The sequence below is a fragment of the Triturus cristatus genome, chromosome 5_2 (assembly GCF_964204655.1).
Source record: "Triturus cristatus chromosome 5_2, aTriCri1.1, whole genome shotgun sequence".
NCBI classification, from domain to species: domain Eukaryota; kingdom Metazoa; phylum Chordata; class Amphibia; order Caudata; family Salamandridae; genus Triturus; species Triturus cristatus.
The window spans coordinates 467,763,858-467,790,567 of NC_140588.1; the positions used below are offsets into that span (position 1 = coordinate 467,763,858).

The 26,710-nt window shown below is 49.7% G+C and overlaps 1 protein-coding gene across 3 annotated transcripts in view; it reads right to left on the reverse strand.

Annotated features, from left to right (window-relative positions):
• CDK13 (cyclin dependent kinase 13) overlaps positions 1 to 26,710 on the reverse strand; it is an 807,643-nt gene that overhangs the window by 643,241 nt on the left and 137,692 nt on the right. The window contains exon 1 of one of the 3 annotated variants that reach the window (XM_085607433.1): positions 323 to 1,569. The exons of the other annotated variants lie outside the window; for them this stretch is intronic. Coding sequence (XP_085463559.1) covers positions 323 to 972 — 650 coding nt within the window. The 5' untranslated portion in view covers positions 973 to 1,569. Of the gene's footprint in view, positions 1 to 322; positions 1,570 to 26,710 lie in introns of those variants that run through there. 3 annotated transcript variants of the gene reach the window in all.

The window sequence follows — 26,710 nt, forward strand, 5'->3', positions numbered from 1 at the left end:
CAGAAAGGCAGGTTAAAAATATAAACTAACGCAAACGTTGTCAAAAAACAGAACTAGGCCCTTAAAAAACAATGTAGGAGGTGGGTTTTGGATCACCATCATACGCTGCGTGAAGTTAACGCGTGGGGCATTCAGGGTTGTGGCAATCGATGTTTTGTCTAAGTACGGCAGCACAGTTTTCAGGTTAAAAGGTTTTACTGGTTCAGAAACTCATATCTGTACGAATCTTCTATGGTTTGAGCAGTGAAGGTAGATAGTACAAGCTGACAGGTTGTGAAACAGGAAGTCTATGAAAGCACGTGTATGTGTTGATGTCACTTACCTGGCCATGGGGCTGATGCTTCTTGAGCGCCTGTAGCGAGACTGGAAGGGGCTAGGAGAGCGGGTGGTGCCGTACAGGTTGCTGGAGACCGGGCTCCTCCTAAAGGCAGCGGGAGAAGCGAGTCCAGACAGCAGGGACGGCGTCCCAGTATATCCCATGCTGGTTAGGCCATAGGGGCTGCTGCATGCCGCCAGCCCGGGCGCGGTCAAGTGAAAGGGTTTGGGCCGTTGCAGCGGTTCCCAGTCCAACAGAGAAGGCAAAGCCGCTCGGGGGCGGCTAGGGGAGGACACCGGGGACGGGCTCTGAGCCTCGCAAAGACCCTCCTCCTCCTCAGACTGAGAACTCACGTCGTCGTACTGTGGCGGTGGTTGCGGCGGCACCGGCGGTGGAGAAACCGGCGGCTGGATCTGTGCGGCAGCACGGATGTAGTCAGGCTGAAGGAGAGAGGGACGTTCCCTCGGGCGCACGAAGGCCTCCGGGGGCAGCAGTGGCGGTAACGGCGGCAGCGGTGACCGGGTCCGATCCGACCGCCACCGGCGACCCCCTCCTCCCCACTTTTTCTTAAGCTTAAGCTTTTTCCCCCGCTCCACAACGACCCGATGCCGCCGGCCACCCCCCAGTAGGGGCAACAGTTCAGCGCCGCCCGGCATGGGGAGCGCGGCGACTCCGAGCCCTTTTGAACCTGTGCTGTGTCCGCACTACTCACGAGAGGTCCTCACATCCTGGCCGCTAACCCCCGAACACGGGGAACATAGGACTTGGGAATAGGGTGGAGCGTTGATCAGTCCTGTCACACCACCAGGACAGGCTCCAGGGACGTATGCTGCCCGGACCGTGTCCCCTTCGGATGACCTTTTCCTGTTACGATCGGGTTTACTATTGAGGGGCGAGCCCCCGGGATTAAAGTGGGGGGGGGGATTGTGACGCGCCTCTCAGTCTCGACACCGCTTTCTATTGGGGTCAATGACGTCACGACTTGACAGTACGAGAGGAAGGGGGACGTCAAGTATTCTTTGTTAATACTCCGTGCCTCTTAATAGATAGTCTCCCCGCTCATTCGGTCTGTATCAAGACTCTCCCCGGAGACGGGAGGGGGTTCGGGGGTGGGACAGTTTAAAGATGGCACCACCTGCCCTTATATGTTTTAACGCTGTCGTCGCCTGGCGTTAAAGCGTTATGCCACCCCCTACTCTTCCTCCTCCCCCGGCGCCGGCCGTCAGTGATGGTTTCCTGTTCCGGCTCACGCTGCGCAGCAGTCCCAAGAAAGCGTCAACGTGCGTATGACGCCAATGCGTGTCCTGTGCTAATGGCGTCTCAACATATTAGCAGTGTTTAAGCTATAAAGTCTAGACTACCTACATTCAATTCTGATTCTGAATGCGACCAAGACAAAGTCACGGATACTATGTTGCTGGATTATTCATAGTGTCGCGCAAACATCTAAGAACACAATATGCAAATGCCACAGGAACGGGCTATCAGGCAGCAAGAGTGTAGCACTTATTATTTTTTGGTGTTCACCCCATAACACGGGACTGTTATTCTGCTTCTAAGGACGTTCTTGGGATGGCATTTGTCCCTACATATAGCATACATTTCAGAAGAGCAAAGTGGGACATTTAAAAAAATAATCGGGAGAATCGGGTTACTGTCATGTATGGGCTTTGGAAGTGTGCTGCTGCAGGACTGGGCATTTGAAACGCAACTGCACGTTTTTTTCTTACCTTTCAGAAGCATGGAGCGCAATGGCAGGCAGAGAGAGGGTGATGCAAGTGTTGTGCACTGGCCTGGCAGGTTGCTGGCAGTGCATACCCCCCCCAATCCCTTCGTGTGTGGCAGCCCGGGCTGAAACAGCTTCCCAAGCCGCCCGAGTACTTCCCAGGTCTTTATAAGACCATTCGCTTGTTAATGAGGCTTTGTTGGTTTTTCACCCATTCTAGAGCCCCTGCATCGCCACTCTGACTATTGCTGGAAGAATTAGCATGTTACACAATACCCGGCCCCATCAGCTGAAACCCCGAGAAATAGGGTTTTTGCTTGCAGGAATCGGGAGGCGGGAGACTAGCCTTGAAATCGGTAGTCAACCGCATGAATCGGGAGGGTTGGCATGTCTGTTACAGTGCTTAATTTTGAGCCTATGGTTTCCGGTGCTTGGCCAGTACATAATTGTTAAGACCAGTGCGTGTGACAGTCTGCCACAAGGTGGCGAGGTCTGGTTCATTTGGAGATGACCACAACATCAATTCGTTATTAATTTAATAACAGGGCTTTAAGTGGGCTGGGTCTCACCAGTGCTGAGCACTGGCAGTTTTTAGGTCGAGCCTAGCGAATGCGCTGCAAGGCTGCCCGGGGGGGTTGCGCAGCAGCCACCCTAAAAGGGCAGCCGCCTTAGTGCCACAGGAAAGCACTGGGGTCGCCGGTCTAGTCCCTGGGCCAGGGAAGACGTCCGGCCAACCCATTTCCGGGGAGGGGGGAGGGGACAGGGGTATTTAGGTTGTCCCTGCCCATCCTTCACCCTCTTTGTCCCTCGCCGTCTCGCCTCTGGCCATTTACCCCCCCACACACCCTTCTATTCATCCCGTGGCCCCAACCAGTGGTTGCACGGGCGGAGAGGCTTGAGCTGCCGGGCACGGCACTGCAAAGAGTAGTCCTTGGGTGGGAGCTCCACGATGGGAGCAGTGACCTCGAGTTCCGACTAGTTGGGCGACCTGGGGGGGGGATGACTAAGAGCAAGTACTCTGAGGCTGGGCGCCCCCGCAGTGTTTGAACAATATATAATTACAGGCCACTCTTGGAAATTGGTCAAAATTAAATTGCTGGTAATAATTTAGAACTACGCATAAGACAGTCTGTGATGTGCTACGTGCTTGGTCTTTCACGACGCAGCACAACTATAAAACAACGGTGTAACACACAGGCATCATTTGGTCTTGGGGGAGGCATGGGCTCATAGCTAATCTGCAGGACATACATCACTCTACATGTTTCTAGCCGGCAGTGACTTCATTCAGGAGTCTGAATTTGACAGTAAGGCAGCATTTAGATCACGGAAACCTTTAGCTCTTGTTGTTATGCTCAGCAGTTCTTTGAGAGACAGCTAATATCACTCTGCCGATCCGGGATGCTTCTTTCAGTTACTGAAATATATAATATATAGATCACTGGGTCGGGCCACGAGTGTCCTAGGGATGTGGGCCACAGTGGAGTTTGGCCGGCATGACTGGATCTCAGTATCGGGATCTCGTCCCTGGATGTTGTATTTATGAATGCTTCCAGTATGGAAAGGCAAACTTAATGGATGCTCTTTAAGCTTTTCGAGATGCAGGCAAGGCGACCCCAGGCTGGCACCTTAGTCATCTGGATTGTGCAGTTTCAAGTTTAGGAGGACACAGCCCCCTCATTAACAACCCGCATGATTTCCCCCGCTCAGCAGGCTGGTGGGGCGATTATGGAGGGAGCCGGAGGGAAGTTATTAGGGGTAGTTATTTGTCCACGTCTTGGTCGGGCCCTGTGGGTTTGTCCCAGGGGTGCTTTGCCAAGGAGTACAGGCTTCCGGGAATCACAAGTGACTTGGCTGATAGGAGGAATCACACATTCTTCAGGCTCGTAGGGGACCAGTCATTCGCCTAGGGCGGTCCTGTGGCCAGTTTATGGGGCTTTGTTAGCCGCAGTGGCTGATAGAACCTTTTTATTGTCCTGCAATTTTGTGCTTTGGCAGCCAAGGTGAGCCCCCGGGAACAGTACATCTGCAGCCCCGACTCGTGGGCTGGCCGGGCCTCAGTAGGGTAGGTCGATTGATGGTATTTTGTGACGCGGCAGGGGAACTAGACCTGGTTTTGGGGCCTTGGTTGCGGGGCCTCAGTAGGGGTGGTTGATCGATAGTATTTCGTGCCGCAGCAGGGAACTGGACCTGGTTTTGGGGGACTTGGTTGCAATGTTTTGTTCCATTGCAATTGAGACTGAGTGGCCTTGGATCACCTAGTAAATGCTCGGTGTGCTGGTGGCCGGTCTGTATGCCACGGCCAGTGCCTGAGCAAGCTGGGTAACCCTGCAGACCAGTTGTAACTCTTGTTAACAATTGAAGCTTGCGCAGGGCTCCCTCGGTTCCGTCGGTGTCTTTTACATTAGCCGGGTGCTCCGGGCACTCTTCACCGCGGTGGCCGGGAGCAGGTGGAAGGTGTCACTTATCCTTTAGCACCTATGCTAAGCAAAGAGTTAAGCTTAGTGTTGAGGGAGATTTTATGTTCCCGGGTCTTTCACTAGAGCTCCTTACAGTAGGATGACCCAGCGGCAAGGAGCAGCTGGGGTGCTTTACCGACCATGAAGAAAGTATGCTTCGCGGGCCCTGGCTCACACTAAAGTGGGCACAGATCACACAAACCATAGGTGACGAGGCCTGCACCGATGTCTTGGCGCCCCAGGTCTCTTCTGAATTGGCTATGGCTTCAGATGCTGAAAGGATGTCAGTTGTTATTTATTCGATCGTTAAACTATTGGTTATTTGCGGGGTTATCCGCGGGTGTAGAGTGTAGGCTCTTGTTGTCTTTACATCGGGCCTGTTTGATGCGGGATGGTGGTTTTCTGGGCACAGCCACGTGGTGGGTCTTTCTTTGTCAGATTGGGGTTAGCCGGACTTCTAATCTCCCTGTGTGTCACATATGGTTTTAAGACGGGGGGGGGGGGTGTCAACTAGCCCTGTGCCGTGAGGCAAATGGACGGCATGTAGTTTCTGATTGAGTTGTTAGACCTGTTATTAGTATTAAACACACCAGGTACTTGAGGTACTGACATTGGTACCCAAATATTAGGTACTCTAGGACACATGTCCTCCAGTACACACTTCTCCAGACAGGACTGCCCCTCCCTGCCCCCCCCCCCCAATTTTGAGCAAAAGGGAACCAAATACTTGTGGGGTTGGCAGGCTTTGACAGAGGTTGGTGGCGAGCTCGCACATCATCCGGCTCATATGATGATTCCGTGAGTTTTGGGGCAGGTCACAGGCCGCATCTTCTCGCTGTGTGGGTTTTGTAGTGTGGTCGGGTCAAGTGTCGGAGGAGAGCAATTATCGCTTGGTTTATCTGGGCATGAAGGAATGTCAGGCAAGATTGTAGCGTAGGCAGGTAGTGGTACTTATCGGGGATTGGATGTTTGTCTCACTGGCAGGCCGCCATGCAAAGGGACCATGTACCTAGGTCACACACATCAGGCAGTGCCAGGTTAACAGAGACCTTTTCTACTAGAATATACAGGAGCGGTTCCCACCACGGTTGGTCAGATGGGATGCTGTCATATCTTTATTCTCACTGGATCCCCTTACTCCAACAATCCTATTGTAAGCTGAGGATGCCTGTTGATGCTGTTAGACCTGCCATTGGTTATTATAATCACCAGCAGGGATGTGGAATTCCTATAGCCCGACGCCCGGGACATATTGTTTGGGGTCAAGGGCAACAAGTTTTCATGTCTATTTTGTCCTTGAGACAAGTAGGCCCAACCCCCTACAGCACAAACCCTTTAGCTGCCAGTTTACAATACCACATTTTGGATCAAGGAAGGGCATTGTCTACAGTTAAGGTAATGTGTGTCCATGTGTTAACACTGTTCAAACGTATTTATGGTTCATTAATGCAAAGCCTTTATTACTAGGGTGAGCACTAAAAGTAAATGTCAGCTCTGCCTGCACTACCGACGGTGGTTCCAGTATAAACGTGTACACACATTTTCTAAGTTTAGTAATATGAGGCTATGTATAATGCTCCCAGAATGCTCTCTTATATGCAAATATTTGCAGAAGCTTGAAAGCAACAGTGATTATTTGCTTTCAAAATGAAATGTTCACAAAAAAATGCAAGTAGGAAAAAAATATTTTGCTATACTACTGTAAGATTTTAGGTACCATATCTTTGCAGCATCATTTAGTAACCAGTTGATGTATGCTTGTATTTCCCAAAAATATTCATAATGGAAAATCAGTGTAACCAGTTAAAATAAGATTGTGGGAAACAAAAATAAACGAGCATTGGCAAAGCCAGTAGGTCTGAAATTGGTGGTCAGGCTTTTGGTTTTGTCAATGCGAGACATGTTTAGGCATGGTTATTGTAAAACCTTATCTGTGTGGGAGCTGCAGGGCCCTTGCCATTCTAACAAGCATTGGCAAAAGCAAACAACTGTTTCTGGTCTCAAAGCACACCTTGTCACAGGAGTTCCAGGCACTGAACAAAACTACTTTGTGTGCCAATATGCTCCTTGTAATAGAGCAGTATACTGTCACTCAGTGAAGCCAGCTGATAGACCGAGAGAAGGAGAGAGAGAGACATAATTTTACTAAATACAAAAGGTCATGGTTAACCCCAGGCCTAATTAGAGGCCCAATTATTAAAGTCTCAAAAGTGCATCCATGGTATATATCCATGCATTAAGTGCATATATACAGTCTACGTGAATTCACAAGAATTTACAGTAGTAGGCCAAGTAATAGTACTCCTGGAAAATATTTGTGAACTGCATTTTAGCATGAGCAAATGTGCTTGTGTAGATTTGCTCCTGTGAAAATCTGAACGTTTCAAGTTCCCTTTTCCTCCAACCACTTTTTTTCCCTACCCTGAAGAATGTTTACGTCTGCAACTGCCAGGAGTAAATTTCAAACCTTTTTTAGTATGGGAAAAGAGTTGGTGAAAACCCTTAAAACATGCAAGTTAGTAGGTTTGCACAGACTCAAAAGCGCATTCCAACCCTTGAACTATTGCTTACCACTACCTACAGCCCCAGTATGTAGACCTGCAGAAACGTAGCAACATGAGGGAATTGCTAGTATTCAACCCTACTATGGTACGAGCCCTGGCATAATTAGAGAGGCTATAGCAGAACTCTTATATAATGAGATTGCTGCCGTAATTTGTCGCTACATTACATGGCACAAAAGAGACCAGTGGGTTTTGTTACAGGACAAGTAGATTTATGAAGCAACCTGCCCCATGGACAAGTAGATATTTTATTAAATTCCACACCCCTGCACCAGGTACTATGAACTATTCAGGCACTCAATGCATAGGTACTTACAGGAGGCGTATGGTCAAGACATACTCCTTGGACAGGACTGCCCCATCTCGATCAAGGGGAAGTAAGCATTATTTGGGTTGGCATACGGCAGACATGGGTGGTTAGCTCGCACACATGGGTGTGCTGGGAGTTTGGGGGGCAGGTTAGCAGGCATCATCCTGTCACTCCGTTGTCAGAGCCAGCAGACCCCTAAGGTTACAGCGCGCTCAATTACACGTCATGTGGAGGTAGGTCCAGGATGAAAGGTTGTGCTGAGGGAGGCGCATATCCAAAGCGATTTTGGTACCTGTCTGAGGGGTACATCTGGTTGGCCAGTATGTGATTTCAAGTACTTCCAGGGACTCCCTCCTTTTGTCGTATCCTGCTTTCGTTGTTTCCGCTGAGCTTGGGGGCAGGTCTGGCAGAGCACTCCTTACCGATTCACTGGCGGGGTATGGGGGTGGTGGTGGTCCAACCTCTTTGTCCTGGACCACTCCCTGTCTAGTTTAGCGGAGCTAGTAGTCCAGCATCGGCACCTGCAGCGTCCCACTGGGGTTGTAGGATAGCTTCCTTCACTTCGCCTGGGACGGGAGATGGCAATGTCCAAAGCCTTGTAGCCAGAATCGGATGGGCCAAGACGTACCAGTTATGGTGCAACGGGCACTAAGCTGCGAACCAGCTAAGTTTCAACTATTCCTGGTATACCGTCAGTTATAAACATAAGGCCATTGGCGACACGTGAACAGGCACTTTGTGAGCTGGCGCAGGTTTGAGCTATTCCCAAGAGAGTGCGGGTTACCTTGTTGTGCTGGAGATGGGGGGATGGAGCACTTATGCGGACATCTATCAGAGCACATTTTGCAGTCATAGTTAAGTTGCATTATTTATGGCTGGCATGTTACGAGTTGCTTCAGTAAGCCAGTCACTTTGGGAGTGGTCAGCGAATTGCCGGACTGCAACGTTAGGGGTAACCGGTTGGCAGACCGTTTAGAGGTGTGCTCCAACTCCGGCATGTCCAGGTATGGGTCTTGGTGCCTAATGCTGGCCCTGTGATGCAAGTTCACAGGCAGGTGGAGTGTCGGAACGGAAAGGGGCTTGGGTTCTACCGCGGGTCACAGGTGCAGATCCGGGCCGGTCCACTTAGCAGTTCAGTTTTGAGGTCGTCGAAACAAGTACCATGGAGTCGAGTAACAACAGGTGCTATTTTTCACGCCCCATCGCCTTGGCTGGCAGCTATGCAGGTCGTGGAAGTTGTCTTCCAACTGGGGCGATATGGTCCATGTGTCTGGGGGAAACGCCTGGATTAAACTCAATGGGGCGACAAAGGTTAGAAGAACACTTGGCATTCCCAGTATTCAAAGAAGAGAGGTATTTATACTTTGGTTCCTCTCTGGTTCACTCTGTCCTGTCTGATCTCTGGTAAACTAGTAGAAGTTTGGGGAAGGCAAGGCGTCACTCAGGGACGTGGCTAACGGAATGCGACGGACACATTCCGACTAGTGCGAGACTCAGATAATTGAGTGATAGAGGAAGCAAGGCGGGCTTGTCAACTCTTGCCTCCACCCGCATTGGCATTTCCTGGCAGGAGTGGCTTGTTATAGGTATTGCCTTCAGCCAGGCTATTTTAACACTGAATCAACACCTAAGCATTGGTTTCAGGTCAGATCAGTTAAAAATCCACGGGGAGGTAGAAAGGATAGGGGCACCTGTCCAGAAGGGGCATGCTGGCCCTCGGTCCTGTTTGGAATAAGACTTGTTTGGCTGGACCTGGGAGAGGCCCGGTTATCAGCATGTTGTAAGTAAATAGGCCTACCTTGGTGGGGGGCCCTGGTAGTGACGGTGGCCACTCCCAAGGCTGTGGAGGAGTTACAGGGCGATCCAGAGTCTGCAGATACCAAGGGGTACTTCATGCAGCAGCACAGCGTGGTGCTAAGCCAGGATACCCAGGGATGTCTTAGTGTTGTCCCCTGGAAGAACTATGGCGCCCCGTTAGTCCTACAGGCGGTTGTGGGTCTGAGCAACCGGGGGCTGCCAGAAGAAGCTCCGCCCACCTCTTTCGGGGGGGCGTGAGTAAGCAAGTGGACTGGTGGTCCACGGATGGGAGGGGTGGCCTCTCCCAAGATTTGGTATGCACCAATTGGCGACTGCCACAGTGTAATTTAGGCTTATCAGACGGGCAGGCGGCATACGGGCTGGCCTGCCCTGGGATCGCCCGTAAGATAACCCACCATGTTTGCATATTGGTTATGCTAATAAACCTGCAGCAATATTTCTCCACTTACAAAAGTGTTGTGTGGTTTATTAATGTATTATGTGTGTTATGTGACTACAGTTGCCGATATTGGCACTATGCAAGGCTGCCCGGGGGGGGGGGGTTGCGCAGCAGCCACCCTAAAAGGGCGGCCGCCTTAGTGCCACAGGAAGGCACTGGGGTCGCCGGTCTAGTCCCTGGGCCACGGCCAGGGAAGACGTCCGGCCAACCCATTTCCGGGGACGGGGGAGGGGACATGGGTATTTAGGCTGTCCCTGCCCATCCTTCGCCCTCTTTGTCCCTCGCCGTCTCGCCCCTCCGCTTACCCGGCAGCCGGAGGTACAAGGTGTGAGGGGGGGGTTAGGTTTTTCTAACATGTTATTTTGTGTTGCAGGAGGAGTTACAGGGCGATCCAGAGTCTGCAGATACCAAGGGGTACTTCATGCAGCAGCACAGCGTGGTGCTAAGCCAGGATACCCAGGGATGTCTTAGCGTTGTCCCCTGTAAGAACTACGGCGCCCCGTTAGTCCTATGGGCGGTTGTGGGTCTGAGCAACCGGGGGCTGCCAGAAGAAGCTCCGCCCACCTCTTTCGGGGGGGGCGTGAGTAAGCAAGTGGACTGGTGGTCCACGGATGGGAGGGGTGGCCCCTCCCAAGATTTGGTATGCACCAATTGGCGACTGCCACGGTGTAATTTAGGCTTATCAGACGGGCAGGCGGCATAGGGGCAGACCTGCCCTGGGATCGCCCGTAAGATAACCCACCGTGTTTGCATATTGGTTATGCTAATAAACCTGCAGCAATATTTCTCCACTTACAAAAGTGTTGTGTGGTTTATTAATGTATTATGTGTGTTATGTGACTACAGTTGCCGATATTGGCACTATGCTCTAGGAGAGGGCCTCTAGGAATCACTCCAGCCATTCTGAAAGGTTTCTAAAAGCTTGTCCGTGTGGTTGTCACATTCTATTGGCCTTTGCATGTGGCTTTCAGAAATGAAAGCACACAATTGCCCAAAGGCGGGTGCATGTCCCACCTTCTCTGTAAATATTCACTCCCACGGCCTACAGCTGTCGGGAGCGAGCAGCGCTGAGCACGGTGCCAGCTGCATTCTGAAATAAATGGCTTACAACATCGTAGAGTAAAAGCTGCTTTAATCAGGTTAACAACAGTACCCCCGACCGCTTCAGGCAAACAGGGCTGAAGCCAACCGTCGTTCTATGGAACACTGCTATCACAGTATTCCAAGAGAGTATGAACAATCTATTACTAATGAGACATCAGGGATAAAACATTACAAAATTGAGTTTACCCTTTTTAGGTCTTGGCTAGCGTAGGCTGAGCAGACATGCGCAGTCTCGCTGGCGAGATTTAATGAGTTAGGGTAGATTTAACTAGCGGGGTTTAAGCACCGCTCCTCCTTTCCATTGGCTGGCGTCACCGTTTATGCTAAACAGTGGCCAGCCATTGGAAAAGAGCTTCCAGTGACGTACACTTTTCTCTTTTAGAGCCGTCCCAGTTGGACTGACTGCCCCGACTTACTGCTGGCGTAAAAGGTTTCTTATCTTTATAGGGCCAAACACATGGCCCCATAAAGATATGAAACCTTTTAGCAGGCGAGGCCTGGGACGGCAGAAAAAGGGAAGAAAAAAACCATGGCGAGCGCTTTTTTTTTTCTACGTGCAACGTGCTTTGTTTAGTCCCTCTAAGATCAGACCGCAAGGGGAAGCGGACTGGTGTTCGCAGCTGGAACCCGCTCATATTTATTTATTCGGATCTGCGGAGAGATCGAAACAGATAGATCTGTGACCAGCTTCACAGAGGATCGGGGGCGCCAAAAATAAAGAAATCAAAATCCCAGCTGTTCTTGCCCAGGATCACACCTTGTTTTTACGTGCAATGTGCTTTGTTTAGTTCCTCTAAGATCAGTCCGCAAGGGGAAGCGGACCGGTGTTCGCAGCTCGAACCCGCTCATATTTATTTATTCGGATCTGCGGAGAGATCGACACAGATTTATCGGTGTCCGGCTTCACCGAGGATCGGGGGCGCCAAAACTAAAGAAATCCAAATCCCAGCTGTTCTTGCCCAGGATCACACCTTGCGATCGAGCAAGTGCCATTGGCGCTTGCGACTTGCAGCCTCTCATCCCTGTCCTGCCGCCGGGGGCTGCGCTTTAGCTTTGAAAACCGTGCCGCTTTCATTAACAACACAAATCCAACTCCGTTTTAATCGTAACCGTCTCACTGCTTGAGTGTTAGTTAACACGTTATGTTATGTTATAGTGTGTTTATATAGCGCACGGCTACTCCAGAGGAGTGTCCCGGCGCTTTCCACATGCAGTTCAGTGTAACACAGCAAAACAAACAAACAGCAGAGCACAAGGCAGCAGGGGGAAAAAAACCTAAAGGTTAAAAAGCCAGGTCTTCAAGCTCTTCCTGAACTGCAGCAGATTAGCAGAGCTGCGTAGAGCCAACGGAAGCGAGTTCCAAAGCTGGGGAGCCTTAAAGCTGAAAGAGCGACCCCCAGTGCGCGCCTTCCTAACCCGCGGAACCACAGCCAGAAAGAGAGAATCTGACCGCAGTGAACGGGCTGGACAGTAAAAAGACAACCTCCGTTGCAAATATCTTGCACCAGTGCCAAAGAGTGCTTTGTGCATCAGCGTCAAGGATTTAAACATAATCCGCTTCCGGATAGGCAGCCAGTGGAGCGTCTGCAGCAGCCCAGATACTCGCGCTCGCCTGTGAAGGCCAAAAATGGCACGAGCAGCAGAGTTCTGGGCCACCTGCAGGCGCTGAACCAAATAATCCGGGAGACCAAGGAAAAGGGCATTCGCATAATCCATCCTGGATCCAATCAAAGCTTGCACAGTAATCCGCCTGTGCTCCACAGAAAGCAATGGTAACAACTTGCGGAGCATCTTCAGAATGCCAAAACAGGAGCCAGCCAAACCAAGAACATGCGCTCTCAGCAAAAGTTTATTGTCCAGCTTAACTCCCAAATTTTTGGCAACCAGCGATGACTGTGCAGGAGGACACATATCCGACGGCCACCAATCCTGCCACTTCGGGTCGGTGGCACAGCCGAAGAATAGGACCTCCGACTTACAGGAATTGGCCTTCAGACTATTCTGTTGGAACCAGTCGAAGACCATCCCCAGGCACCCCCGAATACTCTCTCCATCAAATGCCTGATCTTTCCCGCATGTGAAGAGGAGTTGCGTGTCATCTGCGTAAGACACGATCTGGGCCCCATGAGCCTCCGCCAAGGGAGACATGAAGATGTTAAACAACGTCGGGCTCAACACAGAACCCTGTGGAACTCCGACTCCCAATGGCGGCATCTCGGCGGCGCTCTGGGAAACCCAAATCGTCTGGTGGCGGCCCTCAAGAAAAGATGTAAACCATTTGAGCACCGTCCCCCTGAGGCCGATGGCATGGAGCCTGGCGAGGAGCGCCACATGGGGGACGGTGTCAAAGGCCGCCGACAGGTCTAGCATGACAAGCATGGCCTTACCTCCAGCATCCAGAGTCTCGCGAATAACCTCCGAAACCTCCAACAAAGCCGTTTCCGTACTCAAATTAGGGCGGAATCCGGATTGGGATGGGTGCAGTAGATTATTTGTTTCAAGAAAACCCGACAGGATGCCATGCACATGTTTCTCTGTAATCTTCGCCAGAGCCGGAAGAAGAGAAATAGGCCTGTAGTTGGCCAGGACCTCAGTATCCAAACCGGGCTGTTTCAGGAGGGGGATCACCATCGCCCTTTTCCAGGTGCGTGGGACACTCCCTTCCCTCAAAGAGGCATTAATAAGAGAATTAACCAGTGGATTCACCACCGCTGCCATCCTAGCCAAAAATTTGGCAGGGCAGGGGTCTAACGGCGAGCCCGATTTCAGGCTGGCCAACAACAACAGGGACGCATCGCTGGAAACAGATGGAAAAACCGACAGTACAGTGGCGCAATTAAAAACAAGGAAAAACGAAATAAAAGAATAAACGCAAATATTAAAGAGGAGATTTTAAAATACTACTACTGAGCTGTGCGCTAATATCATGCCGGTCAAAGCTGCAATACCTTAACATTCAATGGTGACGTCGGTCCCCTGGCGGGGCCTCTCCTGTGTGATGAACATGTGTGGTATTTCCGAGTGTAATGCATTTTCTGACATTCCCCTCCCCTGCAGAAGGCAGGGGGCTGAGGGCTTGTACCACCCCGGAAGTCCTGCCAGCAGCCCGGAACATCGGAGCCCAGCTGCTAGCCCCGGCAGTAGCCCACGCAGTGCCAGCCCCCGCAGACCAGTCCAGACCAGTCCAGGGGGCCCCACCAACGACTACAACCGCCTGGAGGACCTTCTTGGCATCATCGAAAGAGAGATGCCCCCCTCGGGTAAAGTCCGCTCTTTTATCATTGTTACTTCTAGTGTCTGGCCAAGGACAGCCTTAGCCGTCTTTTGCAAGCGCTTTCAACGTCTCGTCGGGGGTAGTAGGCACTATATCAATGCAAGAACAATACAAATAAGATTGATGCACGCCAAGGGCATGTCTTCTCCGATGGCTACACAGTGCCATGGACTTTACATTATGTCTACTTGGTTGCTTCAAATGTTTAAATCGGACTTTGTATATTTATTTGCATATATAGATGTATACACATTTAAAGCAATGCTCCTACCAGCTGCTGCCCGTCTACCTGCCCCAGCCCCTCCCTCCCACTCTCCATTGTAGTCAGCTTACCCTGAGCACCTCCCTCTGTTGCCTGTGCCCCCTCCCGCTTACTCCTTCCCCTTACTCCTTGTTGTCTCCCACCCCCTCGCTTGCAATAAATAAGAATATGCTAGCTGCGTCAGTGATTCTTCCCCCACACCCTCCGTCCTTGGTACCACCGCGCCTTCCCTTCCTGTTGTCTCCAGTCCCGATGCCCGCCCCATAGCAATAAAGTAAGAAAGCACGATGGCGCGGCATTCACTCACAGCATCGGTGCTTTTTGCCAGGCATGCTGCACAACAGCCACTCTGCTGTACATCATGGCTAAAAACACATTGAGAAAGCCAATAGTTCTCTCATAGGCGATACATATTGGCTTTGCAACAGTAAACAGGTGGGGATGGTAGTGGTCATTTTATAATGGTGAAAGACTGGTGCTAGCCCCGTTCACTTCTGCACAATCAGTGCTTGCTTACATCTACAGTACAACCACAGTGCACACAGACGGACAATGAATCCATGTATTAAAGATGCCGCACTTTGTGGCAACTGCTGCTTACCTACCCCGGAGATAAGCCACCCACCACCTTTCAGTTGTTGCAGGGTTGCCACTGTAGCAACAGCGCACTGCGGCCCCACAGCCAGCGGCACACCTCCACACTTGGGGGCTTGTACAGCCACCCTGGCACCCTGGCACCCCACGGTTTGGTGATCTTGTAAAATGATGACATAGCACTGCAAACAATCCTCCTAATTCTTTCAAGGCGCGCGCTTGGTGCCATGTTTGTTTGCCACACTGTTGTATTTCTCTTGCAAGTAAGTGTGTGTGTTTGTTTGTTTGTTTTAAGACTATACTCGCCCAAACTCACCAGGTGGCCGAGATACCATTTTCGGACATGGCTCTATGGAGGGCTGCACGTGCCAATAACTTTTCACTCTTTTTTTTCCCTGATTGATTAAAACTCTCATACCCATCCTGTGACTCCACTGCAGACAGCTACTATCCCCTACTATCCCCGCCCCGCCCATGCCCTTCTCCGGTTGTTTGGCCACTGGGGACTTTTTCCAGCTCTGGGAAGTCCGTGAAAGGGAAACAGTCTCTTAGTATCGGCTGCAGGAGGGGGCGGGACTGACCTGCCGTCTCTCCACCTCCTCCTCTGAAGGGAAGCCCTCCGTGCCTGTCTTCACTCACCAAAGGCTCTGTGTTTCCGCCTCTCTTCTGTGTGATGCCTCCGGTGCAGTGCTGTGCCCGGGCAAAGGGAGACGCTCTGCTTGTAATGGGAACACATCTCTCAGTGACCCATAATTTGGGATCCCTGGGTGGGGTCAATATTATTATCATCTTTTACACACTGACCTTAAAGAAATTGGCAACAAAAACTGCTATAGTGGTGGCATTACGGCAGAGCTTCCAACTTTGGAACTGCAAACCCTGTTTGAATCCCGGCGATGGATCAACATCCTGTGATTCTGTGCAAATCATGTAATCTCTCCCTGCCTACAAAAATGTGTCCTTGTGTAATGTAAATGGGGCGCATGTAAAGTGCTCCAATACCTTCGGGTCGAGTTCGCTCTTTATAAAAACTAAAACAAGCATTAAAAATGCAATAGGTCTTGCCTTTCATTAAGTTAAAGCCATTTGCTTTGCTATACAATGCAATTAGCAAAGCAAATGGCTTTAACTTGATCAAATGCTTGTTGTAAAAGGCAAGACCCTTGTCAAAATACATTTAAAAGAAAAAAAAACGAAGCTGGAAAACTACAACAAAAAAGAACCTTAAAGTGCAATGACAAAACTAAATGGAGACTACATAACATAAGCAAGAAAAGCATTGCACGTATCACTTTATGATATATATATATACACACACACATATACAAGAAACAGGTCTTTCCTAATAAAGAAACCTCAAAACTAAAAATATAGAAAATAATTGACTAACAGTACCTGCTGGGAATCTTTCGTACTCTAAAGCTCCTCCATGGAGACTCATCAGGAATGCAAACACCACAAGACGTGTTGGGAACCACCAAAGGTTGTCTAACATTCGCATGTGAATCTGCAGATTTTACAGGATTACCACTAACATACTGAGAAACAAAAACATCTCTTTTTTTGAACTTTGATAATTCAAGAGGAATTCCACCAATTTCGACCTTGGACCCTTACAGGGTTCTCACACACTTTGTCAATCACCTTTCTTCACAAAAGTAGGAGTTTTAATCCGTACAAGATCACCAACACTAAACGGAAATACTTTGACATGTTTTCTGCTATCAAAATGCATTTTCTGTTTTTGCTGAGCACACTCCACATTGCGGAGAAGCCGATCATTACGACTATGAAAAGGTAAACTAGATTTTAAAAACCTACTCATCCAAGCTGGTCTAAATTGCAAAGCAGGTTTTCTTCCTTTGAGAGCCTCAAAAGGAGAGAAACCTGTTGTGTAATGCGGAGTGTTCTATAAAACCACAACATGGATTGGATGGCATTATGGACATCACATTTATTGGGAAAAGCCCAACTTACACACTCACCCAGCACTCAATTAAAACGTTCCATGAGTCCATCAGTTTGTGGGATGTAAAGGGAAGTCTTAAGATGGCGAATGGAACTTACACGTAAAAATGTCAACCTCACCAGAGACAAATTGGACACCATTGTCTTGAAATGATCTCTTCAGGTAAGCTTTCACTCATAAAAACATCTTTGAGGAAAAGAATGACAGCTTTGGAATCTGGCTTTACAACAAATTTTACAAACGGCCATTTGGAATAGTAATCCATGAGGAGCAAAGCAAAACAAGAATTATGTGAATGAATGTTGAAAGGCCCCACTAGATCAATGCCTAACTTTTTCCAAGGCCCTGAAGGACAATAAATGGGTGCCAACGATGGATTACACATTTTGAAAGATTTATCAGAAGTGGAACACACACAACAATTCTTGACCAATTCATCAATTTCACCATCCATCTGCAGCCACCAAAATGACTCTCTCACCCACCTCTTGGTCAAAGAAAAACCCAAATGACCTTCATGTGCTTTGGTTAGGATACTGCGCTTCAGCTCAGGAGGAGGAACTAACTTATCATTTCATAACAAAAGACCATCTTCTATGGTTAACTCTTCTGACACTTTGAAAAAAGGTTGTAAATTATGCTCTAAAGTTTTTCTCTAGGCCACCCAGAGATGACCATTTCCATGACTTTATTTAAAACAACATCACATTTCAAACTTCCTCTCCACGCTTCTTCCGTGAACTGAGAACAATTCTCTACATCTAATGAAGCAATGAAACAGCACTCATCATCACTCTCACCATTCAACTCATCCTCCTCAACAATAGGATTTCTTGTCAAATAATACGCTCTCACATTTCTTCCTCCCGAAATATAAATTACCTCAAAAATGAATTGTAGAAGTCTTGCTGCAAATCTTGCGATTCTAGGAGTGCTAGTCTTGCAATTGGTACCATTAAGAATTGAAACTAACGGTTTGTGATCAGTTTGGAAGATAAAACTTCTCCCCCAGAGATAACACTTGAATTTTTCTATTGCCCACCAACAAGCTAAAAGTTCTCTCTCTATAACAGAGTAATATACTCCAGGCTCTCTTAATACTCTGGAAGCATAGCCAATGGTGTATTCAGAATGAACAGCCTTCTGAGTAAGCACAGCACTGTTGGGCTTGGCCATTCTTGCAGGGTCACCCCTAAACGTTTTGCCTTCCTCCTAACCTTATTTACTAACATGGTGTTGGTGGTTTTAGGACTCTGGGCACTTTAGCACTGGTTAGAAGGTCAGAGTGCGTGTGCTCTCTGCCCTCCAAGGGCTAACATTGGGAACTCCCCCCTTATGGGATAGCTTCTAAATAAAACAAAATAAGAATGGCATGTTTGGTATGTGTGGATTGGAAATGATAAATGCTGCGCAATGGTGTGCTCAGATTTACTTTGACTATTTTAGGAATGCCACTTTTAGAAGTTGGCATTTCTATGTGCTGTGTGCCTGCTTGCATGTCTGTTTCTAGAAGTGACCGGGGCTGGTGAGGAGTGGGTGGCTCCAGGGAGGGAGGGTCAGGCTGAATGGGAGGTCTGCCATTGGAGTAGTGGGCGGATAAATCCCCTGTCCCTGAATAAGTCTGTGCCTGCCCTGTACAGCGCTAGCTCCCCCCCCCCCCTAACACCCCTCCCAGTGCCAGTTGGGACTGGAACCTCCAAGACCCTTCCAGAAATCCCTACCCACTAGACCCTTTCAGAAGCTTCTGCCCCCTTCTAGACGCAGGGCAGAGAGGTATAGAAATACAGGGGCTGTGACCCTATGTGGGTTGTTGTAATTGTGCGGACTTGGAGGGGACACTCTGCCAGGAGGAACCGCCGCGGGACCCTTCGTGCTGGCCCCTGTGCCCAACTTTGCCCCTCTACCTTCTACAGGACCAGGAAGAGACTTTGCAGGAGTAAAGGCTGCTGCGCTGGAAGGATTGCCTCTTTGCTGTGCCGGACTGTTCCTAGGAATTGCTGCCCTGCCTAGTGTGCTGTCCCCCGGTCTGCTGACCTTGCCCAGCCTTGCCTCTACATCCCTGAATCTCTCCCAGCGCCTCGTGAGCGCTATAGTTTAACTGCCCAAAGACTTTAATTCAGCCTGCCAGGAGAGAGAGGGGCTGGCGCCTGCAGCGTGCTGCTGCCGAGATTACTGGAGGAAATCCCGGTGTGGGGATTCCCCCGAGCTCCCTTCAACAGCAGGTGCCCACCCCGCATTTCTGCTGGTTTTTGGATGGCTGCCCACCCCGCGTTTTCGTCATCTTTCGCGGGTGCCCACCCCGCTTTATACTTTTGATTGCGCGGGTGCCCACCCCACGTCTCTGCAGCCAGAATCACCACCGCGGCCCAGGACGAGAAAGGGGAAGCGTTGCCGGCCCGAACCGGAAGCCAGGCAAATCTGCCTGACTGTGGGCGGGCCGGCCACCGAGACCGGAAGACTGCAGGGCTCCTGTGAGGCTGGGAGAGCCCCGTGGTGCTGAGAAACCAGAGCAGGAGCCCACCCCGCCGGTCCATGCCCCGCAAGTCGAGGGATGCTGCTGTCGGCAGGGCTGTGAGCTGAGGGGAGCCCCGCTTTCTGCGCCTGCTGCAGAGAGACGCCCCCAAGCTTCCCCTGCGTGTGCTCTAGACCGGAGCCCTGGAGCAGCGCGAGGAGACTGCCGGTGAGTGGGGCTGATCAGGAGGGCGAGAGCGAGGCACAGGCCCTGTGTACCTGAGCGGCCCCGCAGGAATTGCGGGCCACTCCAACGTTGCGGGCACATTTGTTTTGGAGTCCCCGTGGGGCTCCAGCACGGACCGGGCCACAGGCCCTGGGGGCTATACAGCGGCGCCGCAGTTGCGGGCCGCTGCAACGTTTTCCTTTCTTTTGGGCATTTTTTTTTTACTTCAGACCCCCGGAGGGGGGGGGGGGGGGGCTCCATGGCAGACAGGGGCTCCCCAGGCGCCGTGGCACCAGAGGCTAATCTGCAGCGTTCCGGGCAACATCATTTTTAATTTTAGAGTCCCAGAGAGGGGTTCCAACTTGTTCAGTGACTTGTGAGCTTCATTCATCACAGCTGCTTCGCGGGAGAGGGCAGCTGCAACGTTGGGCATTTATTCTAGGTGTTACTATGTGTGCACTGCTATGCCGAGGTTATGCATAATGTATTTTCATGCCTAACGATGGTGCCTTTATGCTCATGATTCATGCCTGATGTAAGGTGGTTTAGGCCTAACGCTACGGTGATTTATGATTATGGAGTTGATGACCTGTCTTGCTGATGTGTTTAGGTCTAATGCTCTTCCCTAATGTTCGCATTGCTGATTTTATGCCCAATGTGACTTATGCTGATATGATGCATTAGGGGTTCCTATGCCCAAGGTTATGCCTGATATCGTGCTATGGTGATCTAGGCTTATTGTCTGATCTAATGTGTTTTCATGCCTAATGCTAATGTGATGTCGCTAAGTTCCCTATTTTACCAGTAGCTACTGGCCGTTATACTTTTACTACTGGCTGTTACACATGTATGGCTGATGATTTTACCTCTACTGTTTATGCTTTAAGATGGTTCTGGCAGCGACCCGATTGGCGCTGCCTTGTACATAACCCCCTGTAAATAATGACCAGGTGCCTGTAGGCGCAGTGTATATATCTGTGATTATGATTCTAATGTGTTTTTATAGTACAAAGGCTATTTTTATATAACCTTGTGTGGAGTCTCTTTTGTAGTGTGCCTAGCGTGTCGCCGCTGTGTGTGTTGCACAAACGCTTTACACATTGCCTCTGGGATAAGCCTGACTGCTCGTGCCAAGCTACCAAGGGGGTGAGCAGGGGTTATCCTCAGGATGTAACTCCCTCGCCCTGACTAGAACGGGGGTTTCTGCCTGGTTTTGGGTCGTGCCCTAGCCTACCGGGAAACCCCGTTTCTAACAAGCACCAACACCAAACTTACTGGCATCAACAGTCAAACAGCATTTAAGACTTTAATCAAAAGGTTTTGGAGCATGTACACTGGTAAGTTCTGTTTTTATGTCTGCAAAAGCAACTGAACATTCTTTACTCCACACAAATTCTGACCCGTCTTTCAATAAGGCAGAAATAGCTGTGACTCTAGATGCAAAATCAGGTATGAACCGTGAATAAAATTCACACATACCTAAAAATGATTTGACACCAGCCTTATCAACAGGTGGAGGTGCATCAAGGATGGCCTCAACTAAACCTGGCTTTAGACGCACACCTTCCTCTGAAACAATGAGACCGAGGTATTCTACAGAAGTTTTAACCAATTGGCATTTCTCTCTTTTAAGAACAACGCCTGCTTTGTCAAAAGAGGAAAGAACTTGTTTCAAAATTTGATCATGCTCCAGACGCGAACTAGCATGAATCAGAATGTCATCTTGGAAAACAGAGACATTGGGAATTCCTTTCAGCAACTCAGACATCAGTCTCTGAAAAACAGAAGCTGCCAACGCCAAACCAAAAGGCATACAGCAGTACTGAAATGTCCCTAGGGGTGAGATAAAAGCAGTAAGATGACATGATTCTTCTGCCAAAACTACCTGATGTTAGGCAGATGCTAAATCAAGCTTTGTGAAAAATTTGGCACCAGAAATAGACGACAACATTTCGCCAATCTTTGGAAGGGGGTGAGAATCCACCCATATCTGTTTGATAAGGGCACTAAGATCAACACAAACCCTAAATTCGCCATCTTTCTTTTTAGCTACAACTAATGGAGAAAGCCATAATGACGGCTCCACAAGCTCAATAATTCCTTTTGTCTGCAGACCTTCCAATTCCTTCTCTAAATCACTATGCACACAAAAAGGAACACCAACTTATGTTTAACGGAAATAGCCTTATCCTTTATCTTTATCTTGTGTTGAAAACCATTGATCTTTCCAAGTTCACCTGAAAACACCCTTGGAAATTCATTTAATTAAAGCTCAATATCACTAGAGTCTCTAATAACAGAGACTTGTTCTTTAGTGCCAGGGCGAAGGATCATACCATATAAACCTTGGTGGAACCATCCCAAGATGTTAATGCCCTTAACCGTAACTCTTGCCACAGATGCGTTTGCCTTTAAACATCATGGAATCTTCAAAATAACCCTGAAGATCGATTTCTTTTCCCTCATAAGAAAAGGGTGACCTATCAGGTGGAAACAAAGTCCGCTCAGGCCAATTTTGTTTAAAGAGCTCATGTGTAATGATGGTGATTCTAGCACCTGAATCCACCAAAAGGTAAAGTTGTTTGTCACCAACTTGAACATACACGCATGGATCAAGACACATTTCTTCCACTGTCTGTCCCATCATGTCTTCGCCCACCACCACAACCATGTCAAGTACTTCTGACAACAGATTTTCAACATCAACCTCAGAATCCTCACCAACAACAGAAACCCTAGTATTCTTGCGTTTGTTAGTTAGACAAACTTTTGCAAAGTGCCCATATTTCTGACAGAGCCTACATTGTGCATTTCTGTCCGGGCACACCCAATTCCCTTTTTGATGTTGAGGAAAACCACATTTGGAACAGAAATTGCTTTGCTTAAGAAAAGAGTTTTGTTATGTAGGATTAACAAATGACGATCGTGAATTTGAGGATGATGAAAAAGGCATTTTAACTACTTTTTCCTTGTCATTCTTGGTTGAAACAGCATTAACACGATCATCAGTTTTGTCCTCTTATTCGCTTGCTGATTTGAGAGAAGTCTCAACACTTTTTGCAATCCTGATGCTTTCTGTTAAAGAAGGATTTCCTAACTAAAATAATTTCTGCTTGATAGACTTGTCAGTGCAGTGGCAGATGAACTGGTCATGAATGAGCTCATCTTCAAAATTTTCAAACTGGCATTCCGCAGCGAATTTGCGCAGAGCAGAAATATAAGTGTCAACATCTTCACTTTGTTTCTGCTCTCTTTTGAAAAATGTATGCCTGGAAACAACTAAACTGGGAGCAACGTCAAATCTGTTGACAAGCTTCTTCATAAACGTCTAGTTCAAGCCCTCCTTCTACCTGAACATCAGGTAAATGCTTAAAAGTTGATCTCCCCTCAAATCCTAACGAGTGTAGTAGCAAATATTTTTTTCTCTCTGGCCTGTATCTAGATGCACCTATCGCTCCAAAATACGTTTCAAATGCATCATGCCACTGCCTCCATTTAATGGGTGGATCGCCAGGTGTATCTAAAAATGGTGGAGGTGGATTTACAGATTTCATATTGTTGTTAATCGTGCTACACAAATGTGCAAGAAAAAAAACAATCCAACCTCACACCAAATAAAAAAAAATATATATATATATATATTTTTTTTTTTTTAAAAAACAAAGTAAATTCTAGATTTCTAAATTAGTGTGATAACACACAACAAATTTCTGCAACCATCTACTGAAACAGTAATATCTTATGCCTGAAGCGTAGTTTTATCAATGCTCTTGCTGTATTTCTGCCAAACAAAACTAAACCCAAAGTTAAAAGATGGCCACCGGTTTTTCTACTTGTTTCTAATGTACGTTGGCAAATCAAGTTCTAAAATGTACTGGATATTCCTTCCCAACTTTATAAGATGGCCGCCGTGTTTCTCGTATGTTTTCACAAGAAATAGGGCATGAAATCTTGAGATTGCCACTCGCGCACGCTCAGAAATCACCCTTGAAGGTCTTTTGGGAAAAGCTGCTGCACTCAGCCTCCAGCCGGCTCCAACTCAATCTCTGACACAACAGAGCAACACAACTCCTCTCCGCAAGTTGTTAGATTCTACCTGCAGCCTCCCGCTTCCAACGGCATCCACGCACAGAGTCAGGTTAAACCAAAACTCCAGCGGTGGCCATGGGTTCACCTCGTTTCACTCCTCCTTCATCCGTAGCCAGTCTTGGGCTACACCACTCTTCCGACAACATGCGGTGCCGCTCCGACGCACTTCCTCCATCCACAGTGCACGGCAGCCCACAGGACCCTTTCCGAAGAGCACGACAGAGATGTGGTGAGTTCCGTGTTTCACCAAAAACTTCTATGCCGCTGCCCGCGTCCCAAGCAGTGGGACATCAGCAGGGCAGCCCTCTAGTGGCCGCCCGTCGGAGCCTTCCCCCTTCCTGCCTCGCGCGCGAGGCTACGCCCACGAAGGTTATGACCTCCCAATAGTGGGTAGCTGGAGGCGGGCCGTTGGGGGCGAGGCTTGCCCCTACTTAGGATGCCCTCTCGCCCCTCTGGCGTGCGCGAGTGGCAATCTCAAGATTTCATGCCCTATTTCTTGTGAAAACATACGAGAAACACGGCGGCCATCTTATAAAGTTGGGAAGGAATATCCAGTACATTTTAGAACTTGATTTGCCAACGTACATTAGAAACAAGTAGAAAAACCGGTGGCCATCTTTTAACTTTGGGTTTAGTTTTGTTTGGCAGAAATACAGCAAGAGCATTGATAAAACTACGCTTCAGGCAATGCAGCACTGGAGCTACGAATTCGCAGATCAAAGACAGACCAGGCAGGGAGGGGAAAAACGGTGGTGTTACAGACCCTAGGGGACAACAGGTACTGCCCGGTCCACATGGTCAGGGAATACCTGGCTTTGCGTCCAGTATCCCCGGGTCCCTTCCTGGTTCATGCGGACGGATCCCCCCTCACCAAATTTCAGTTCGACCGTCTACTAGGAGCCTCACTGGCTAAAGCTGGTCTAGCGGGGTGTGGGCGCAGGTTCTCCTCGCACTCCTTTAGAATTGGTGCCGCTACTTCAGCGGCAAAAGCCGGCCTGGGCCCGGAAGGAGTAAAAGGGGTGGGGCGATGGGAATCGGACTGTTTTAAGAGGTATGTCCGGCCTTAATGCTGTGGTGCAGCCCCGAATTTTGTTCCCGCTCTGGGGTTTTGTCCATTATGATGAACGTATCGAATTTTTTGTGTGTAATAAAGATACGTCTACCTAAAAGCCGTTTCATCGTTTTATTGACAGGTCCCCAGGTCTGGTTGGTGGGCCATTCCTACATCACGAGGCTGGAACGCTGGGCAGCACACAGGAACTGGTCGCAGAACTTTGCTAATACACAGCTTGTGTGGTTGGGTTCCCCGGGCATGAAATGGAGTGAAGCCCGCGGCACAATTGAACAGCGCCTGGCAGTCGTAGGGGTTCTGCCCGCGGTTATCATCTTGCACTTAGGGGGTAATGACCTGGTGGCCAGGGGGAGGAGGGCTCTGCTCCTGTCGATGCAAACTGACTTGCAGGCCATTAGCCAGGCCGGGGGGTCATGCGAGGTTTGGTGGTCTGAAATCGTCCCCCGTAGGATTTGGAGAGGGGCCAGGTCCCCGGCGGCAGTAGAACGGTCCCGTAGAAGGCTCAATAGGTCCATGCAGAAATTCATGGAGCGCAGGGGCATGGGCTTCATCAGACATGCTTTGATCCAGGAGAGGGTTGAGGGGTATTATGAGGCAGATGGGGTGCACCTGTCCAGGGTAGGGATGGACATGTTCCTGCTTGACGTACAGGAGGCACTGGCTAGCAAGGGACATCATTAACACCTATTAGGAGAGGGGGGCTCTGGCAGCGACGGTAGCCTCCCCAGAGCTGTGGCGGAGTTACAGGGCGATCTGGAGGCAGACGGGTACAGTAAGGGTACCTCTGCGACAGGTGGTACAGTAAGGGTACCCCTGTCCGGCACAGTAAGGGTGCCCGAGCCAAGGTCCAGGAGCCGAAGGGGGTTCTGGGAAGACCGCGACGGCGCCCCGTTAGTCCTTCGGGCGGCCTGACCAACCGGGGGTGTGCCACAACACGCTCCGCCCCTGTCGGAAGGGGCGGGAGTAGGAGACAGATCACGTGACCCAGTGGATGATCTGTAAATAATTATGTGCCACACTGCCGGGCATCGACCCACCGTGTGTGCTGGCTCACCAGGCGGGCGGAGCAGCAAGGGGCTGCTTGCCCTGGATCGCCCGTAAGATAACCCAATTTTATTATCATACTATGTTGTATGAAATAAACCTGCAGCAGTTCTTCACCCACAAAGAAAGTGTCAGTGTAATCATTGGGTGACGTCTGTGTATGCGTGTTGACTGAAGCGGATGACGGTGTGGTCACTATGCCGCTGCCCGCGTCCCAAGCAGTGGGACATCAGCAGGGCAGCCCTCTAGTGGCCGCCCGTCGGAGCCTTCCCCCTTCCTGCCTCGCGCGCGAGGCTACGCCCACGAAGGTTATGACCTCCCAATAGTGGGTAGCTGGAGGCGGGCCGTTGGGGGCGGGGGGGCGAGGCTTGCCCCTACTTAGGATGCCCTCTCGCCCAGTTCCTCCTCTGTTCCCTGCGCGCCGCTCCAGCCTGGACACGCGTAATCCCACCCTTTCCACTTACCCCACGTGTCAGACACAGCGCGTTATTGGAATGTTTTAATGTTTTCTTTTTGCGTTGCAGGCGGAGTTACAGGGCGATCTGGAGGCAGACGGGTACAGTAAGGGTACCTCTGCGACAGGCGGTACAGTAAGGGTACCCCTGTCCGGCACAGTAAGGGTGCCTGAGCCAAGGTCCAGGAGCCGAAGGGGGTTCTGGGAAGACCGCGACGGCGCCCAGTTAGTCCTTCGGGCGGTTGGGGGGCCTGACCAACCGGGGGTGTACCACAACACGCTCCGCCCCTGTCGGAAGGGGCGGGAGAAGGAGACAGATCAAGTGACCCAGTGGATGATCTGTAAATAATTATGTGCCACACTGCCGGGCATCGACCCACCGTGTGTGCTGGCTCACCAGGCGGGCGGAGCAGCAAGGGGCTGCTTGCCCTGGATCGCCCGTAAGATAACCCAATTTTATTATCATACTATGTTGTATGAAATAAACCTGCAGCAGTTCTTCACCCACAAAGAAAGTGTCAGTGTAATCATTGGGTGAC